This window comes from Alosa sapidissima, chromosome 1, assembly GCF_018492685.1.
Source record: "Alosa sapidissima isolate fAloSap1 chromosome 1, fAloSap1.pri, whole genome shotgun sequence".
NCBI lineage: Eukaryota > Metazoa > Chordata > Actinopteri > Clupeiformes > Clupeidae > Alosa > Alosa sapidissima.
Window position 1 is genome coordinate 38,248,510 of NC_055957.1, and position 21,202 is coordinate 38,269,711.

The 21,202-nt window shown below is 45.7% G+C and overlaps 1 protein-coding gene across 2 annotated transcripts in view; it reads left to right on the forward strand.

Moving 5' to 3' along the window:
• Nucleotides 1-2,624: 2,624 nt before the first annotated feature.
• dctd (dCMP deaminase) overlaps nucleotides 2,625-21,202 on the forward strand; it is a 47,765-nt gene continuing 29,187 nt past the window's right edge. The window contains exons 1-4 of one of the 2 annotated variants that reach the window (XM_042087452.1): nucleotides 2,625-2,819; nucleotides 6,157-6,289; nucleotides 10,351-10,486; nucleotides 20,605-20,721. In XM_042087452.1, the coding sequence (XP_041943386.1) occupies nucleotides 2,779-2,819; nucleotides 6,157-6,289; nucleotides 10,351-10,486; nucleotides 20,605-20,721 (427 nt within the window). In that variant the 5' untranslated portion in view covers nucleotides 2,625-2,778. The remainder of the gene's footprint in view (nucleotides 2,820-6,156; nucleotides 6,290-10,350; nucleotides 10,487-20,604; nucleotides 20,722-21,202) is intronic. The other variant, XM_042087461.1, reaches the window with a different exon arrangement.

Here is a 21,202-nt window from a genome sequence, read left to right on the forward strand (position 1 = left end):
GTCTATCTTATTGGCCTAACCAAGGCCTATACCCAATACAGTAGGCTATTGGGGCGATAAGACCACTGATATATCTGTTTGTGCCATAATTGGCTTCATTGTTTTCTCTTAAAATGCGTTTGGCAACCACAAGATTTTACACAATCCTTCATTCCGAAGCAGACAGCGCTTTGCATGAATGAAGGCCTATGTGGGGTAGGGGCTGTGTTAGAGAGAGACATGACATAAATTGAGATTGTCATTGTTCCAAGTTGATGACACTAAAACCTCGACAGACCACTTCACTGCCACGTGGTGGACAAAACATGTATCTTATATTTCTATCTTTCTGTCTCTCATTTGTTCTTTAGCCTATATATTCTTTACAAAAAATAAGCCAAATTTCAGAACAACAACCAGTCATTAGTCTTAGGCTATGCTAATGACAAGCTAATAGTCACAAACAGTAAGCCTATCTGTGAAAACAAACTGTATTATTTAGCTCCAGATGTTTTTTTCTAAAGATGTAACTGAGCAAAGTCCAGGCAATAGGGTACCAATAAATTCCATTGTGTGATAAAGATGAATAGCATCAGGAGACCAAAGACACCGGATAAACATATATGCTAAGAACTGGCTTAACAAATGATTTTTAGTTGTCATCTAATACCCACATTTATAATAATCAGCCTACACACACACGCACACACACACACACACACACACACACACACACACACACACACATGGCAGAATGAAATTATGAGATGACCAAGGGCCCATTGCATACTTATTATACCCAAAGAGAACAGGGTAGGAGGCAGAAGGTAGGAGGCAGAAAAAGTGAGAAAAGGTGCTCATCTCTCTCTCTCTCTCTCTCTCACACACACACACACACACACACACACACACACACACACACACACATACACACACACACATACACACACACAAAGTTCTATTTCTGCTGAGAAAGCAAGATGAAATAAATCATTCACACATCTCCAGTAAACATCTGACTTTTCTTCTGTCTCCCGACTCAATTTGGTAGTTGATGGACACTTCACACCTTTGTCTTGCATCTGCTGAACAAGCTGGAGTTGAATTTAGAAATGGGAAAGTTCTACTTTACCCCATTCTTCCTGTCATCTGTGATGAATGGTTGCTGGAGGCCTGTTAAATGGTGTCTTTCCTGCGGAACGGCGTGCTTGTTGTCTCATCGAGGGTTGTTATCTCCTTGTGAAAGGGGATATTTTTAAAACTGTAGCCGCAGATAGAACACTCGAAGGTCACAGGAGGCTGGCCTGCACTGTGGTTCAAAAAAAGTTTTGTTTGGTTTTATTAAAATTAAACATGTTACATTATCCATTTGCTTAACCTTTTTTTACAACAGGTTCATGGAATTTTTGTGGTTAAATCACGCTCAGGTTCCCTTGTGGTCATCTCATGTCATTTTTGTCATATTCCCCACCTCTTCTATTCAACATAAACTACAACCTGATTAAATTACATCTGCTTCTCAGCATCTCATCTTGCTTCCTGCAGTGTCTAGCACACAATGATACAGAACGTGTTTAGTAATCTGTTTATTAATCATCTTCAATAATAATTTCCAAAAACCAACCACAATCGTTTACGGCATGGGGCATGCTTTTTATTGCACAAATCCCATTTGAGACCATGACAGCCATAGCCTAATCTAAGTCCTTAGCAGCAAAAGGCAAAGTGAAGCGCTTATCGAATCATTAAGTGTACTAAAGTGCAATGAATGAATTAATGAATAGACGTTATTGTCATGTCAGGCATGAAAATTGTATTTGGTCTCACCAATAAAATAGACAGTAGGCTATCATACAATATAGACACAAATCCATAAAACAGTGTTCACTAAGTCCACATACCACATCCACATACTTTCTAAATACAACTACTTGGTTGCACACACACCCATTCTCACCTTCTCTCCCCCTCTCTCTCTCTCTCTCTCTCACACGCACACACACACACATACAAAGAGGATATAGAATATGTTATTTTCCGTCAAATCTGGATGGGGCCTATATTGCATTAACATTGCATAGTTCATCTATTTATAGGTGTAGACCTATCATGTGTCTATCTTATTGGCCTAACCAAGGCCTATACCCATAGGCTATTGGGGAGATAAGACCACTGATATATCTGTTTGTGACATAATTGGCTTCATCCATCCTGGATGTTTTTTTTTTCCTCTCTCCTTCATCTTTGCAACCACAAGATTTCACACGATGCTTTATTCCGAAGCAGACAGCGCTTTGCATGAATGAAGGCCTATGTGGGGTAGGGGCTGTGTTAGAGAGAGACATGACATAAATTGAGATCCGAGCTGATGACACGTCTAAAACGTCGACAGACCACTTCACTGCCATGTGGTGGACAAAGAGAGTATTGCAGTTTGTAGACCAAATGGCCAGAATGGATTTGCATAAATGTGCACTATAACCCGGTTAATTTATTTATGTAGCTAGGGGCCTATACAGTATTTCCAACCTTTTGATGAAGCGCAGATGTGTGGCCAGAGAATTTCTAAATAGGTTATAGACCTCGGTGCAGTAGCGTAATTAACAGCTGTGTTTTTTACAGCACCCTTTGACTACTGACGTAGCCCATGCGTAAACCAAGACACTCCCGCGAACATCTTTCCCGCGAAATTTGCGCGGAAGTTGAAGTCTTGAACTGAGTTGAAGTGGAACTCTTCAGAACAACTGCCGAACTCTGCACGTGTTTCATCCACTGTTGGCACAATAATAATTTCCAACGATGAGTGAAGACACGAATGGAGAGCCAACAACCTTAAACGGGTAAATCGCATGTGGCCTGTTCCTTTCTAACATTTTAAGAGAACGTTAAACCAGAAACAGCTGCGGATGCTTAGGAAGGGTTATCATTCGGTGTTTATTGAAGTGTGATTTGTTATTGCCAGAGGCCCAAAAGTTATATCGAAGTTATATGTCCTGTCATGTTGGCAAACATAACGTAACTGTAATGTAGATGATTTTGGCGGAAATAACTAGGTAAATCAAGTGGTGGATTCTCCTTCGCTCTGCCATTGCTTTAATTAAAGGCTACCGGTAGCAGACCTTCCACGTCGATTTCCCCACGTCACGAAACGATGCCATTTGATAGATGCCCGATAAGTGCCCGAATAGATGCCCGATAAGTGCCCAAAATGTGTTGTAATATGGCCGCCGAGTGAGGGACTTCCCTAAAAGGACTTTGGTGTAAATCACTGATTATTCAGTCGTTGTACATAGTGATAGCCTTTTTTGGATCCGTTATAATAGTCTTAACCACCTCTTCAGTTGAGAGTGGCGCATTTAGCAAGGGGTAAAGGGTAAGGAGAAAACACACAACACACCAAAAAATATCAGTCTGGAGGGAGCTCTAACTCTGCGCTTCCTACCCATCTGCCTACTCAAACCATTGCTGAAAGGTCCTTGGTGGCAGAGAAGAGGTGTGAACAGTGCCACCCTTGGCCTCCTCTTCACCACCCACACGGGCATGAAGAGGTGCCTACTTCACCCTAGGGTGCCTCTCAAGAGTGCAGCTTTAACCTCTTTGTACCTTGCCAAGAGGAACCTTTAGCCCCCGTCTGTCTCGCAGCCTGTGCTCATCCAACTGCTCTTGTACATTCAGCTTGTGTGTATGTGTGTGTGTCTCACCGTGGCTGACAATGAATATGGCAAAGGAAATGGCTTGGTTATTATTGCATTTGTGTTGGAGAGCCTGAAATTAAGCAACACTCAAAAGCCCTCCTGACTGGCTCGGTGAGTACAGCAAGATTTGAATAATGAGGAGCCCAATCTCTGTTTTGAGAATGCTTAGCGTCACACACACACACACACAGAGCTGGAAGGTGTTGTTGCACAGACACAGTAATGTCTGTCAATGAGATTGTTATAGATTTAGATGTTTGCATGCTATTCACGTGTTCTTAATGTTAGGTTTTCAGCCAGAGCTAAATGTGAGTGAGACCATTTCAGACTTTGGCACACCAGCATTGCTTTTTTCGTGTTCGCTGCTCTTTTTCTGCTCAGCGAAATGGCCACCTGTGCAATTCTCAAGTGAGCCCTGCACACCTGTGAGGGTTGCTTGTGTTTTGTTTTTTAAATCACAAGCAGGTAATTTCCTTCCACCGCAGCTAAGGCTCTCTGCCAAAAACAAAAAGACAAAGAAAGAGACGTATATTGAAGCACCAGACGTACTGCTGGCAAGAGCGATAATCTGTGGCTCACCAAAAAAAAAAATCCGTCCGCCGCTTCCTCAAATGAATTCCTCAGAGGCGCGGAGCCACATTATCCCAGCTTTCATCCCTCCCAGCTGGGCTGCCACTTTAGCAATCAGGGCCCATCTCAGCCTGGACCAGTGGCAGCCCAGGGACTAATGCACCCACCCGCATCTCATTAAGAGGCTTCCGTGTGCATGACGAGACATAATGGGCCATGCATGGCTCCTGTGCCAGATGGTGCCAGCGCACTGGCCTGAAAGGGACACTGGGCAAAACGGGTTTCCATCCCGTGCGTGGCGAGACTGCAAAGCGGAGTCCGCCCTGTTAGATGGATGGTGCCACTCATGGCACAGTTTTATTGTGTCCAAGTGTTCTAACGATAAAATCTTTTTGTAGGATCAGGACCAACATGGCAGTTACAGTATGTTGTGCGTAAATATTGTTATTTTAGTGAACGGACTGGCAATAGTGGAAATAATTCCTAAAATATTTCTTCATCTCAGATTTGTTAGTTAGTGCTTGTTTTAGATCTGTCTACTTCTTTTCTCAGTGGTAGGCCTAGTTGGTCTTTTATGTCGCAGATGTAAACATGTGATCATATACAAACATCCCAAGTATAGGCTATTTACACTCGGATCATTTTGTATCGTCTCAGAGGACCCGGTCGCCTCCGTAACGCTCATTTGAAGCCATAGCCTTTTATTTTTATAAAGGCTGTGCTGCTGTTTAAAGCAGCAAAGTGATGCCATTAGGCTACTTTAACACACCATAGGCCCAGCCATGACGGACTGGCAGTGGAGTTTTCAAAGCTTTAACGAGGCCCACACTCCCACACAGGTCTTTGATTTCTCTCCCCTCGCAGTCTCTAGGGTAGCCGCGGATGAAACGGCTGCGTGGCTGCCTCGTCTGTTTTTGGGGGAGGGGGAGGGGAGGGGAGGGGGGGGGGCGGCGCTGGCGGGCTGAGCTGGCAGTGGCACCAGACTGTCCAGGCTCTTGTTGGTCGCAGGTGGCTTGCCTTTAATCGGCGACTCCAGCTCAGACCTGCCACGAGAAGCGAGGAGGCGGCGGGGCACTGCAAAATTCATGTCCCGTGTCAGAGCCAGTCACCTCGCTAATGATGGATAAAGGCCCAGAACTCAGTGGTGACGCGTTAAATAATGTTTCCCCCTTCAAAAAACCTGATGCACTTGCACTGCCGAGGACGCATGCACTGCAGAACATCACACACACACACACACACACACGATTCAGATTGTAATTACCATGGACAATCTGATCTACGATGCCAAAATTGGCCTTTTCTTTTCTTAAGAAGGGGCTCAGGTGGCCAGCAGAATCAAAGATGGGTGAAGTGTTTGCTTCCTTGCAATCAGCAGTGCTGGGGCTCATTTTAGTGAGCGGCATGGCCATCGCCATTCCTCCAGCAAGGAGGGGAGTGTGCCATGTTTTGAAAAGCCTCATCTTGACCAAAGACTGCCCCCCCCTGTCCTGCCCTCACCTTTTCTGTGCTTTATCCTTCTGTGTCCCCACTCCAGCATAGCAGCATCTACATTTAATCTGCCATCTCTCTCCTCTTAGTATCTTCTCTGTGTAGCTTTTTTATTTAATGACATTGTATGTCCTTCTGTTGGCATCTGCATGTGTTTGAATGTCTTGTTTCCACCTTAGACCTCAGTCTCCCCTGGATGTTTTTTGTTTTCACTCTCTCTACCCTCTGACATAGGGTGCAGAACAAGGTGCCCATTGGGAAGAGAGGGGACTACCTGGATTGGATTTGGATTCTCTCCCATTGGGAAGAGAGGGGACTACCTGGATTGGATTTGGATTCTCTCCCATTGGGAAGAGAGAGGACTACCTGGATTGGCCTGGGTATTTTGGATTTAATGTTCTCTTTCTCTCCTCTGGTGTAGGGTGCAGAGCGAGGTGCCAGTTGGGAACAGTGAGGGGCCCATTGGGAAGAGGGAGGACTACCTGGAGTGGCCTGAGTACTTTATGGCGGTCGCTTTCCTGTCTGCTCAGAGGAGCAAGGACCCCAGCTCTCAGGTACCACTGCCTATGAGTCCATTTAACTCTCCAGCCATCTGTCTGTTCTGCTCCTGTTCTGATAATCCCTTTTCCCTAAAACTTTTCTCCTTTTTTAATGTTTTTTTCCCCAATTCCCATTCACATAGTTCTGTCTCTTGCAGTCTTTGTTCCTGCTTATCTTCTGCCAGTTTCTCTTTGGATGTCTATCTCTCTCAATCTTGGTGTGTCTGTGTGTCTCTGTGAGTCCGTCTGTTTCAGACTCTTCCTCTCACACCTCCAGCTGGGAGCTGACGCAAAACCCCCCGCCCTATTCCCACCACCACCACCGCCGCCGCCGCCTGCCCCTGCCCGCCCCTCCTTCCTCTCCCCAGCACGCCCGCCTTCTCTCTCCCTATGCCTCTCAGTATGAAGCCTGTTCCAAGACAGGGGCTTCGCCATGAAAAATTAACCGGCCTGCCAGGCCCGTCACGGTCCAGGGCTGGCCAAGAGCCAGAGGCGGAGACCCCAGCACCCAGGAGTTCTTTGGTGGGCCTTTGAACAGGTTCTGTAGGGCTCGAACCCAGACCTGGCTCTGTTCGGCCCATGGAGGGGAGGGGTGCTGCAGAGTGAGGGATTGTGGGATGGCTGGGCCTGGCAGCTGGTGGTTGTTTGTATCCATGCAGTTGCACTCTTCGTTACCTGTCAGGTTTGATTGATTTGGAAGCGGATTTATTTATTTTTTTGTACTGAAAGTTTCTTTACTTGGCACATGATGCATGACCCTGTAACTTTGCGATAAGACTTGTTTGAGTTGGGAACAGTAGTGATGGTTATTTTCCTAGTACCACAGTTATCTGGAGTTATCTGAAGGACCTTATGAAGGTCAATCAGGAAACGGGCTTTATTCTTTCAGTGATGCGCATCAAGGGACAGACACAAGCTTCACCAGGAGGATTTACCCGTATCTCTACTGAAAAAGGGGAATATCCTGGACTTAAGTATGTTACAAGCAAAGGGGTGGGGGGCATGGCTTCTTGTTATAACACCATCAGGTCTGGCCCCCCTTTATTGTTCTTTAATTAAAACTCCCCCTTGCATGGGATGTTTCTCAGGCCATGGCCACGTGCCGACCGTTTTTGTGAAAACGGTAAAGTTTTTTATCGTTTTGACCTTGCTTCCACATGAACACAGCATTTTAGGTGACCAAAAACGATAACTTTCGAAATCTGGTTCCAAGGGGGGTACTTTTGAAAACCTTGTTTTCCTCGTGCCGTGTGACCATGAAAACCGGCGTTTTAGTGACTACATAGGCCTTGAAAAGGGCTTAAAGCAAAAGGTTTTAGCTGTACCAAGTCATTCAGTACTAATAAGCACAGGATCATTTAGTGGAGTTCAACATCTTCCAAAGAGAATGTCAGCTGCAGTAAGGCCTGTTTTGACAGCTCTGTTATAACTCCAAACACACAAACAATACAAAACATAAACTCTTGAGACAAACAACCAAACATGACCGCTCAAACCATATGATTAATGGAGTTGAAATAGTAGAAAAGTAAAATGCACACAAAAAACTGTGTGTGTCTGCATGTGATGGGTATTTTTTGCCTGTTTTTGACAGTCGTATTTTAGACGTTGTAATTGCAATTTTCTCTTTTTAATTGTGCTTAAAAAACACAACAGATCACTGCATTGGTCTGCACAGCCAGGGTGGTGTGTTGCAGGCGTAATTCATCTCTGAACATCCTATATAGGTGCATCCCTCTCACATTATGGTTTGCATCAACTCATTCCTCCAGGAATCTCAACATCAAAGTGAAATGTGCATATGCACTTTTCTTTTTTTCTTTTCTCAATGTATACTGAGTGCGAGTGTGTGTATGCGAGTGTGTGTATGCGAGTGTGTGCTTGCTGCCCACCCCCCCTCAATAAGTGTGTCCTTGTGGGAGAACCAGAGGCCATGCTACTGTGGGGGCGCAGCAGGGCTTCCTGTGTCCCACTAACCCTGCGCAACCTTCCCAGCATGCACCTCTGCCGGAGCTTGCCAGCCACACCTGCTGCAGGGAGTTAGAAGGGGGGGGGGGGACGACATCAGGCCAGGATGGAGGGAACGTGAAAAAGATAACCGAAAGAGAAGGAAGAAACGACAGCAGAGAGGGAGGAAAGGATAAAGCAGAGCGTGTGTGTTCCTACCCATGTTGCTCTCTGTGTTTGGGCAGAAGGATTTTTCTTTTTTGTCTAGTTTGTGAGTGCAGTAGCCAGAGTATTTTCATTGTATGTAGATAATGAGGTAGTTGAGAGATGAGCAGAGAGAGCATCATGGTGAGGGCTTTTCCTTTGAACATGTGCCTGCACAAGACTAGAGAGAATGAGACTCTCTCGCTGCTTCGTATCGCTGGTGCTTTTTATTCTATGTCTCTTCTGTGTCTGAGTAAATACTCATCTCTGTAAGGGGTGACGGGAACCAGTGAAAGTTAACTACCAACAGTGATTTCACTTTCCTCACAAGAACACGCTGTGCCTTTTATGAGAAGGGCTTTTTGTTTGTTTGTGTGTGTGTGTGTGTGTGTGTGTTTGCCTGCATGTGTGACTTGCACATGAATGTAAGCACACGCACACTGTCGTTAGGGTAAAATCGCGGTCCTAACGCTTAATGCTGCACTCCGTGAAGAGGGTGTGTGTGTGATGGCTGTTTTGTGCGGCCACTCCGGTCCGTACGCGTGATCTCTTGGCCGTGCCAGTCGTCTCTCGGCTTTGGCTGATGGAGGAGAGACGTGGGCGCAGCAGCATGTCGGCCAGTCGGCCATACTTCCCGCTGGTCGGGAGCCGGGTTAGTGAAGGGCTTGGTGCTGGGTAGAGATGGCCAGGGGTGAAACTGTGTGGATAGCACGCTGCTCTGGTGCTGCACAGATCAAAGGAGCGCCCCCCCGAGGAGCTGCACACTCCGCCACTTTTTGATGTTGTATGACAGTGGTGCTGGAGAACCAGATACACGCCAAGGCCAAGCATGAGCGGTTTTACGCCAAAATCTGTAATCGTGTTTATGTGATCGACAGAGTGTGTGTGTGTGTGTGTGTGTGTGTATGTGCGCGCGCATGCGAGTACACATTTGTCACCGTAGGTTTGTAAGCTCAATGTTAAGTTAAATCATTACATGGTCATGTGTTGTTTTGATCATCTTTTCTGCAGATTTTTTTTTTTTTTGTTTTGTTTTAATGAAGGCAGGTTGTCGCAGATGAGGTGAGGTGGCTTTATCGGAGCTCCTCCTTGGCGTGACGCCTGCGTGGCAGGCCAATTCCACATCAGCGGCGTCGTGCGTTTGATTTCAGACGCACCGTTGTATTTTTGGGGGCTTCTTAACGCCATTTGGCTTCCTCTAATTGGCATCCCTTAGAAGTTGCTCCCAGCTGGAATTGTCTTCTGCTTCTTTGCACAACCCAAAATCGGTTAACCTGAATAACTTACCCCCCTACCAACACATAAAGGTACACACACACACACACACACACACACACACACACACACACACACACACACACACACACATATATACTCACACACTCACTCACACACTCTCGATTTAAAACTTTCAATCCACTGCTGTGCTCCATTTACACACAGTCGAAACTCTCAATGCAAATTTGCCAGGAGTCGTGCATGGTGGGGAGGAAGAATAGGAACAGGAGGCAGATTTCAAAGTGCTCCTATCAAGGGCTGGCTTTTGTTGGCTGTGAAGTGGGCTGCCTCCAGCTCAGCGTCAGTCGCGGTGACGTCCATTCATTTAGTTTGGATGGCCCACACCGAGGACACTGATGGGTCATTCACAATGGATTTGAGATGGCAGAAGAATGCCCCCAACCCTCCACTCCTGTCCTGTCCTGTTCCCCTACTGTTCCGGAGTCTCTACCTTCCTGTCTTTGTGAACGCCTGAAGTCTCACTGCTCTTTGCTGTCTCCTCGGCTGGAGATGTGGTGAACGGGGACGTCTTCTGTTGACTAGTTCAGTCCTACCTGTCTGCCTTTGTGGCCACTGGTTTTGTTTTGCTGAATCGTCCCATTTCTTGAACTCCGCTGACGCACGTCAACGTTTTCTTTCTGTCCAAGGTTGGGGCCTGCATTGTGAACCCGGAGAATAAGATTGTGGGCATCGGCTACAATGGGATGCCCAACGGCTGCAACGATGACCTGCTGCCCTGGGCTCGCGCTGCTGCTGACAGACTGGACACCAAATATCCCTATGGTGGGTAGCAACTCCAACTTCTATCATGACAAAGTACATACATTTACATTTATTCATTTAGCAGATGCTTTTATCCAAAGCGACATGTCCGCTTACATATGTCAATTATGTTACACGCCCCGCATACAGTATGCATAATCAATATAACACAATGTATGCATCATTTAAGGTATAGGTATGTAAATGCTGTAGAAGAGTGGTTCAATATTCCATACAGTGGCGTACATAAATGTATATACCCTGTTCATCGACATCTTGGATACATAGATTGCCAAGTGTTTGTGAAGTGCTTGTAAGCCTACATGTGCAGTTATGCAGTTGCCTACGTAGCTGGAGTGGATAATTGCACACATGGCACAGTTTGCAATCAATCAGCGAATACCTAAGCACTTTATGTGAGGGAAGAGAGAGACGCACCTGCTCTGCAATTAGCCACTCAAGTTTTGTAAGACCAGTTCCGCACCACACCGAGATGTTGGCAGGAGCAGGAGAGTGAGTGGATGGCGAGCTTCTGCTTAATATAGGCCGTGCAGCTGTACGAGCAGGGAACAGCAACCTCTACGCCCCCCCGGAGTGAGCGCCCATACGGTGAGCTCCCACCTGCCGTGCACGACCCCCCCCTCCCCTACCCAACCAGCTCACACACGCACCTCCCCACTGCCGCCCCCTGCTGGTTCGCACAGCTGTGCCGCTCCGTGAGCCTGAGCCGTGCGCCAGTTTCAGCACCCCCCCCCCCCCCCCCCCACACACACACACACACACACACACTGACCCTGTACTTACAACATCCTCTTCGCTCATCCACTCATTCACCACATAGTGCCTTAAATCCACTCATTCACTTTTTATAGTACACTAAATCCACTCATTCACTTTATAGTGCACTAAATCTGCTCATTCACTACATAGTACACTATATTCACTAATTTGCTATAGTGCATTTAATCCCCTCATTCACCACATAGTGCATTAAATTCCCCTCATTCACTACATAGTACACTAAATCTACTCATTCACTACATACTGTAGTGCATTAAAGGACAAGTTCGGTATTTTACACTTAAAGCCCTGTTTTCAGATAGTTTATGATTAAATAGAACGTTTAAGATTGAAATTTGGACACATGCTGCTGTCCTGAGAATTTTCGGTTTCTGTGGTAGCGCCCCCCCCTCCTCCACAACGCTGCATAGGTGCACTGGAACAATCCTTCCTAAAACGCATTAAACTTTTGTTTACAAAGACGTGAAACTCACCGAGTGGTCAGGGGTGTTCGCTGATATGCTCACACAAAAATCGCTGCAAAAGGATTGTTCCAGTGCACCTATGCAGCATTGTGGAGGAGGGGGGGCCGCTACCACAGAAACCGAAAATTCTCAGGACAGCAGCATGTGTCCAAATTTCTATTTATCTATTTTCTTCTATATCTATTTAATCATAAACTATCTGAAAACAGGGCTTTAAGTGTAAAATACCGAACTTGTCCTTTAAATTCCCCTCATTCACTACATCAGTGGTCCCCAAACTTTTTCTTCCAAGTGCCAGCTCACTATGTCTGGCTCTAAGAGAGGGCCAGAGACTCGGAGTATATCAACCATAAATATCTTAGTGCTGTGAACAACAGCAGTCTACCTTAGTCGAATATTCCATTACATTTAATCATCACTGCAATTTAATACCATTGCTAGCTGTGTTTATGTTGCCACCATGCCATATCTGTGTAAAATGTAGCTCAAATGAAATAATACTAATAAAAAATAGAGTTTTTTGCATACATAGCTCAAGTTGTGAACAAGCAATACAGTGTTTCCCCTAGATTTTTTTTCCAGCAGCGGTGCTGTTGATCGTAGGAACCCCCCCCCCCCCCCCCAAAAAAAAGAGAAACATTTGAAAAAATGACTCCTTAAATTGTGACTTCTGGTGGATTTTGTGAAAGAAATGGACAGATTGAGTTACAAATTATGACATAACCATCAACACAAGCATGATTATTGCAGTACTTGAACAGGATTATTCATGTTTTTCTTTCACCTTTTTCATTTACATTATTAGTATTAGCCACTGTACACTGTAGGCCACTGTACAAACTATTACTATTTAGAATATACAGTGCTGTGCATAAGTTAAGACATTTATATATAATGTATTTATTTACGATACATGATGCATTAAAAATAATTGATGTCCTATTTTTTTTTTTAATTAAGGCATTAATACAAAAGGCAAAATATGTTTTTATTCCTCCCTTTAGTCAATTTCAGCATGGGTGTCTTAACTTTTGCACAGCACTGTATAAACTACATAGACTTCTCTTTCATGCCATTACACTGTATTGGTGCCGTGCAAGTCGAATTGAGTGCCTGTCACTTTAATGCCGTGACGGCCCGTGACGCTGGCTTGATTCTCACGGTTTTAAGCTAACTTAGTAGCGTTGTTGTGCATGGTGCATAGGAATATGTGGATGAAATTAATTATGTTTCCCATGTCATTTGGTAAAATAAATGGTCAAAAATTCGAAGAAAATTCACTTGGATTATAGCAGATAAGTGTCTTGTATCATATCTATAATTTTGATGAGCTCTACAGGAATTACAAACTATCTCAGATGTAAATGCTTGCGTATCCTATTACTCAAATTCAGTTAAACCCACCAATAGGCTAGCTAGACCTTAGTTTCACAGCCTAGGTATGTTAGCAACACAGGGCTTGAAAGCATTGCCTGTATCACAAACAAAAACGAAACAATGCGTGGATTTATCCTGGAATAGGCTACTGAAGGTAGGGGCGAGCTATCTCGCTGGCGTGTTTAATTTGGTTCCCTGGTTAACATAATGTAGGCTACGTTTTTTTGCACAAAATTGCGTCTGCTAATAAACTTAAACATAAACACAAACAAGCGTGATCTCCTGTGGAATCCCTGACTGCGCCTTCAACGTTAGCCTACTATTATTTGTTGACATGAAACCTGAACGAACGGCAGCTGTTCCTGAAGTTCACTTGCGTATATTTTTTATTTTTTTTAATTAGGCAACTCTTTTTGCAGTGGCGCTTGAATTCCAGGAGCGGCGCTGCGCCGCTGATGAATACATTGTAGGGGAAACACTGCAATATCCTACAAATAATTTAAAGTTATCAAACTATGAGAGATTTATGAAGTGCTGGCAAACACATCTGAAATGACCACCATTCTAACTTTCACTCACCTGATGAGAACTTGGAACTCTGTATTCACTATATCTCAGATGCTATATACCACGGACATGTTTTGGGGGGCCACCCAAAGTGAGTTGGCGCGTAGTTTGGGGACCACTGCACTACATAGTACACTAAATCCACTCATTCACTGCGTAGTGCACTAATAGTGAATCATGCCATGTAGTTATTCATTATAAAGTGCACTCTGTATTAAATGAATGGATGTTCCGAACTCAAGCTTTGCTCTTTCCCTCTAATCCCTCCTTTCGCCTCATTTTATCTTGGCATCGTCTGTTTCATGGCAACCACGCCACAATGCTGATGCGACGTGCACATGCTTTGCGGGGTGGCATGCTGGGGGTGAAGAGACCGACCTGAAGCTGTTGCTGATTCTAGCAAGATCTGAGATTAGCGGGTGAGGCTGTCATGGCAGAAGGTTGTGACTGATAGAGGAGGAGATTGACTCCCAGAGGTAGAGTGATCTATGTTGCAAGATTGCCAGCGGCAGCAGCAGTAGAAGAAGACACTGGTAGGTGATGAAGCACGGCTCTACTAGTGCCCTGCAAGCTCAGTGGAGCTGGAGGTAGATGTTGGTGGTTGGAGTAATGGAGGAGCACTTTCAGGGAGAAGAGGAATGGAGACGACTCGCGAGGTTGGGGGAAGAGAGCGGAGAGTCCAAGGCATCCAGAGCAGCAAAGTCCAGTCTCTTGGGTGAAATGACACAGCAGAGCAATAAGTGTGTTTTACCTCCTTAGACACCCCAGCTCCCGTTCCCCTCTGCTGTTCCTCAGGTCGTAACTAATGCTGGCCGAGGCGAGAGCCGGTTGCCGCACTTGACCTGTAGATGGCGCTGGCGGCCAACACTTGTAGTGAGTGAGCACGGGGAGAGGCGAACGGTAAGCCTCTTCAATGAGGGAGTCTCTGGGGGACTCTACTGCTGTCCTCTCTGGCTCGCGCTCTTAATGAATCAATTAGGCCATCCGGTAATCAAAAATGGCACATTTTTAAAGGCCGCTGTGCTTTAAAAAATAAATAAAAATAAAGCCCTGTAGAAAACGCTACTGTAGGTGCTCTCATCACTCAGAGCAGTTTAATGAATTTTAAGCTTTATGTTATTTATTTATTTATTTTTTACTCTTCTCGGACAATACATGCCTAGATAAAAAAAAAAAAAGTCTTGGGGACTAATTTGTCATGTTAGAGATGTTATCATGGACAATAACTAGTGTTAAAGATGCACCATTCAAGGCAGTAGAGGCTGGATGGTTCAGCTTTACACTGTGTGTGTGTGTGTGTGTGGTAAAGGGGAGGTAACATATCGTAGCTGCGCCTGATTGAAGGCGGGGTCACGGAAGGACGCGGGTCTCCACGGGGGCAAACGTGTGACTGTACATTATTTAAAATGGCTCCCATGGGGGAGATAGCGATAGCGAAGGAGGGAAATGGATGTTCCGCCCACAACGCGCAAGGTGACTCTGTGTCAGCAAATAAGTCCCGACAAAAAAAAAGAAAGAGTGAGAACGTGAAGGAGACGTTCATAAGTAACGGCTTGGGTCAGTCCCCCCCCCACCCCCCAGTACGAGGGGTAGCAGGTGGCACGGTGAAGGAGAGAGTGAGGTGAGGTGGTGAACTGGTCGGGAGTGTGAAAAAGACTGAAAGAGATTGGGGGTGGGTGGGGGGTGTAATAGGATTTGTCAGTGGTGTGTACTTGGTTGATGTGTTGAACTCCTTGCGACCCTCTCTGTCTCTGCTAAGTCGCTCTGCCAACAGCCAGGCCATGCTACAGTTGCACACACCTTTACAGGGTGGAGGCAGTTCACATTTAACACTTCAAACTACATGTGTACATAGTTGTCTATTGTGTACCGTATCTATTTATACATGTATGTACGCTTGTGACTACACTGTGTCAGAATGGCTCCAGGGAGATTACCACATAGCCAGAACTAGCCACAAATTAATTCTAAGAACTGCCATAAGCCCCCCCCTGCCCCCCATGACCGCATTCTGCGCCACACAATTCTCATTTAGCAGCCATTCTTAAAGAGAGCCTCTGTTTCCATACACACAGAGATGCTCCCTCTCCCTTTATCTCCAGTATTCCGTTGTAATCTCCTAAACCCTGGCATGCGGAACAATTATGGAGGGAAAAACATCCATCCAGACTGGCTGACTGGAGTAGGTTTTCTGTGGCGTAGGACGCGGCGAGAAACACGGCGGTGTTCTTTTTCTGAATTGTTTTAAAAAATTTTTTTTAGGTGTTGTGGTGTTTGGTTGGCAGAACTGCCACTGTGCAGCAGGAGAATAATGACAGAAAAGCTTAGCCTCCTGCTCCGACTGATCGCCCAAATCGCTGCAGTTTATTTTCACCGCGTCTAGCGGCTAGCAACCAGCTGACCGTGCGGGGGTTGCGGGGAGTTCTGTCGTATGCATTTTGTCACGGTTGCAGGCTGTGTGTGTGTGTGTGTGTGTGTGTGTGTGTGTGTGTGTGTGTGTGTGTGTGTGTGTGTGTGTGTGTGTGTTTTGTCACAGGCGCAGGCAGCGGTGCAGTCAGAGAGATGAAGGGCCACAGGTGCTGCCCACAGTCCACCACCAAAACTGGCTGGCTGCCGTCACAGATTGCCCTAAAGCCACCTCTCTTTCTGACACATACACACACACAAACGCAGACGGACAGAATAGAATCATTCTATTAACTCGCTTTGTCATGGCAGCAGCTCTGCACCATATTTCTGTAAAGAGATGTTTGATGCTATAGAACTTGTTTTTTGTGTTCTGTGTGTGTGTGTGTGTCTTGTGTTGTGTGGAAGGGTGTTAACTGCTACTGTCAATTAATGAAACTAAATATCAATGATGTGGATTTCCAGTAGTGAAATTGATCTATATTTTTGTTAGTTACGTGTGTGTGTGCGCTCCTGCACCTTCTGCTCTGTGGGCAGTGTGAAGCTTGCTGTCCTCTTCTCTCTGTTTCGTGCAGGGTCTGTCTCATTAGCTGGCCGGTGCTGAGAAGGACAGAGTTGCACCTCACTGGCCATCTGTCTGCGCTAACAAGAGCAACACACACACACGCTCTCTCTCTCTCTCTCTCTCTCTCGTCTCTCTCTCTCTCTCTCTCTCTCTCTCTCTCTCTCTCTCTCTCTCTCTCTCTCTCTGCCTCTCTCTCTCTCTCTCTCTCTCTCTCTCTCTCTCTGCCTCCATTTCTCTCTTCCACTCACACACATATATGCGCACACACGTAGCTGTCTTCAGGCCCTCTTTGGCTCCACTTGTGAGGAGTGCTGGGCATTTCTGCCCATGCTGACATAAGAGCACACCACTCCCACGTCCTCCGCTTTAGAAGCACCCCACGTCCTCTGATACATCTGACCTTCAGCAGGCAGCCTCTCACTCTGCCAGGTCAAAGGCAATGGCAAGAGGTGCGCGTTTTGGCTTTTTTACGCGACATGCTATTGATGGTTTTAGTGCAGCTTCGTTGCCGTTTTTTTGTTTTTGTTAAAGCAACACCAAAGAACTTTCCCTCTGTCGGATGCACGCTATTTGTTTATCCAGCACCCGGCTTTGCAAATAACGATGTCCACAGACAAGGTAGAATATGTTGCATGATTTATGAAAGTACGATGTATTGCGACATCAAACGTAAGTCAAATTTGTAGTTTCTTATGTCTCATTCCATCGAACTACAGATCCGCTACCCGATCTGGCAAACTTACATAGTGCGGTTATAGCCGATAGAGGGCTGCGAAGCGAATGCAGAACTGCCGTTCACCCTGTTACAAGTTGATGAACCACTGAAACGATTTTGGAAACATTATTTTAAGGTACAAAAAACTCTTTGGTGTTGCTTTAAAATGGTGGTGTAAAATGGCAATGATTTTCAACTAATATATACTGTAACCATCTGTTGGCCTGCCCATCATAGCAATGCTTTTTGATAAATGAAACTTTGCTTAGCTTTAAACAGTGGACAGCCACTCAGACTAATGAGTACTCATGAGGATGTAAGTGGAACAAAAAACAACATATCAAGGATATGCGACTCAGAAAGACTGGCACTTCTGTAATTTGAAGCTATCTTGGCTTGAAATCTGATGATTTGAAACACTGCCACAAAGGTAACTCTGTTGCTTTCATCTTGTTTATGAGAAATAGAAGGCCACAGCAACCTGCTCAGACACTCTTTATGCCAAAGACAGAGCTGAAGACTTCATAACAATCTACTGTATATTTTGTGAGTCATGGGAATGTTATTGATGTTAGTTATTGATGACAAAAAATACATGACTTTGACTGCAACGAATGCAGCAGCAGTATTTGCAGTACAGTAATGTGTGATCATGAGGTTCTCTATATTTTTCTGTAACTGTTCACAAATGCTAAGCTAATTAGAAAGGTCTGGTGACACACACACACACACACACACTCGCGCGCACACACACACACACACACACACACACACACACACACAGAGGCTGTAGTTTAAGAGAAACAGAAACACCCAGCCGCCTATTGGCAGTAGTGCATAGCTGTAGCCTTGGCTTAGGCGCGGCATGGAGAACAGCCGTGCGGATTCCATACAGCCACGCCGCTCGTGCGCGTGTAATTGGCCGCAGGTGGACGTGCGGCGTTCCAATTGCATGCCACCCCTCTCGCTGTGTTTTGCCCGTTTGTTGCAGCTTTTATTAATCATGCTGGATTGATGGCAGGCGGAAAATTAATAGCTTGGAGTCTGGAAGGGAGAAGTTACTCATTTTTTTTCCCCACCCTTTTTTTGTTTGTGTCAAGAAAAGAGAAAAATCGAAGTGCAGTTGTTTGGGATGGCGGCGGTGTTTTTTTTTATTTTTAATTTTTTTAAGAAGGATGATTATGTTGGTGGGTAATGCTGAGGCGTTTGTATTCCAAGAACAAAGGAATGCAAAAAAAAAACACTTTTGGCAGATTAATGTTGATCAGCGGGGCGATGGACAAGGCTTTGTCTCAGGCACAGCCAGTCTTTTCATTACAGGAGGAAGTGTGTGTGGGGGCTGAAGGGGGGGTTCTTCCCCTGCAGACTAATTTGGGATTTAGTTTTGAGGAAAACTTAAGTTTCTCTTCTCATTTTCTCTCTCTCTCTCAGTATTTCTCTTCCTCTCTTTATGGCCTCCTCCCGCCTTAACCATTTTTCCCCCTTTCAAACGACAAGTTAATGTTTTCACAGATGGAATAAATTTCCCATGTTGTGTTTTGCTGGCAGTTTTTCCGCCAAGCTGAAAATTCCTCTCATGCTGTTAGTGGAGACAGTACATAGTCACATCCTGCAAACCTCTCTCTCTCTCTCTCTCTCTCTCTCTCCTCTCTCTCTCCCTCTCTCTCTCTCTCTCTCTCTCTCTCTCTCTCTCTCTCTCTCTCTCTCTCTCTCTCTCTCTCTCTCTCTCTCTCTCTCTCTCTCCCCCCCCCCCCCATCTCTCTCTCCCTTGCTCCCCAACTCAGTCGCCCTGTGTTGTGTACCCCCATCTCTTCTCTCATTAAAGCCATAATGGTATACTTAGTATCTGTCACCGGCAGGGGTTGCTTGCCTGTCCTTGTCACTCCCCCATTGGGAAAACCATAACAAGAGGACAAATGGGGCATCGCTGGGTTGGCTCTAATGATGCGCCCTAGACTCTCGCTAACCCTGTGACAGCAGAGCCGTGCAGATGAGCGCTACTGTCGGCCCCATATGGCACGAACCACAGCGCAGTCGGTTGGCAAAGAGGGGGGTACGATCAGAGCCTGTCCCCCTTCTGAGTGGCTGCGAGCTGCTCCTCTTGAAAGTGGAATAATAATTGGGTCTAATGCACAATTACGGTCAGCCGCAGTCTTAACCTAGTTAGCCCACATTGTGTCCTGAAGTGCTCTTGTGGAAGGACTGGATTGCTTTTTATGACTAAGTGCCTCATCTTGCTACCTGTAAAAGAGGCATGGGGAATTACCACTTTATTAATCACAATAAATATGTATGTTTTTGATAATATGAATATCTGAACATTAGATATGAGATGCAAGTGGTGGTTGAGTTAAACAAGTCTAAAAGGATTAATACCCATTTCTTTTTTTTTTTTTTTTTAGAGGACTTTGCACCGTGCAGTGCCTGTGTGGAAAATGGCACTTGTTACTTTTTCAACTTGAGATGAACTTTGCGAGAAGCATTAGCCTGCAGAGGGAAATTAGTGCTGCGCTCATTTGTTAGCGCGAGGCATCGCAACATGAGACGCCATCGCTAAGCGCCTGCTTTTTGGCTAATGAATGTTATCAGTATGCGTCACCCTCCGTGTGTGTGCCTCTCTCTCTCTCTTCTCTCCTCTCCTCTCCTCTCCTCTCCTCTCCTCTGTAGCCACTGTCCCTACATCTTCTGATCCAGTCACACCTGCCAGTCAAAGCTACGTCATCAGATGAATTTCCTCATGAGTGGATTAAAGATTTGATTCTGTTCATTCTTTACGCTCTCTTTGCAGCCACCATTAGTGATTTCTCTCCCCTCTTACGTTCATCTTGTCTCTCGTGTCTCTCTCTTTCTCCTCTCTCTCTCCTTCTCCCTTTCTCATATGCCATGCTCGGTGGCTGTGCTAAGGAGAGGTGGGAGTGGTGGGCATTTGGGCGCGTGGTGCGCTGCCATCTCTGATGGGCTAATTCATTTAGCGTAATTAACGTGTGTGAGCTGACTGATTAGGTGGGGACCAGTGGCTTATGCAGTGAAGAGCCGACATCTGTTCACAACAACTGCCTGACACTCTACCTGCTTCAACTCTGCCATGACCGGAAAAGGCGTGTGTTTGTTTGTGTGTCCGTGTATGTTTGTGTGTGTCTGTGTGTGCTTGTCCGTTTGTTGTTGTCCAGTACATAATTCAGTGTTGTGTGTGTGTGTGTGTTGCCTTCTCTAACGGCGGTTCCTCTCCATCCTTGGGTTGCAGTGTGCCACGCCGAGCTGAATGCCATCATGAACAAGAACTCTGCAGATGTGAAGGGCTGCACCATCTACGTGGCCCTGTTCCCCTGCAACGAGTGTGCCAAGCTCATCATCCAAGCAGGTGAGCACTGGTCAAGCCACAGAGGCAACGATGAAAGGACAGGGACAGAAACTCAATCAGAAGACATGCAGTTGAACATTCAAAACAAATTGGAAAAAACGTGTGTGTGTGTGTGTATGCTCTTTTGTGAGAGAGTGTGTGTTTATAAATAGGCACAAGGGATGCAGTTAAACATTCAAAACAAATTGGAAAAAACATCTGTGCCCAAAGTCCTTCACTCACAAGCGTAGGAATGTATTCATGGCACCTATTTATAAACACACCACTCTCTCTCACTCACATGTGCATACACACAGACACACACACACACACACGTGCACACATACTCCTCCTTGGGTCATGTTGTGCCCTTTTGCTCCTTCACAGCAGTGAAGTGATTCTTTTGGTTAATTGCTGTCGTGCTGTTACTACAGGTAGCACACTGTGTGTGAGGTGCTCTCTGCATGTCATTATCTGTGTGTGTGAGAGAGAGAGAGCGCGA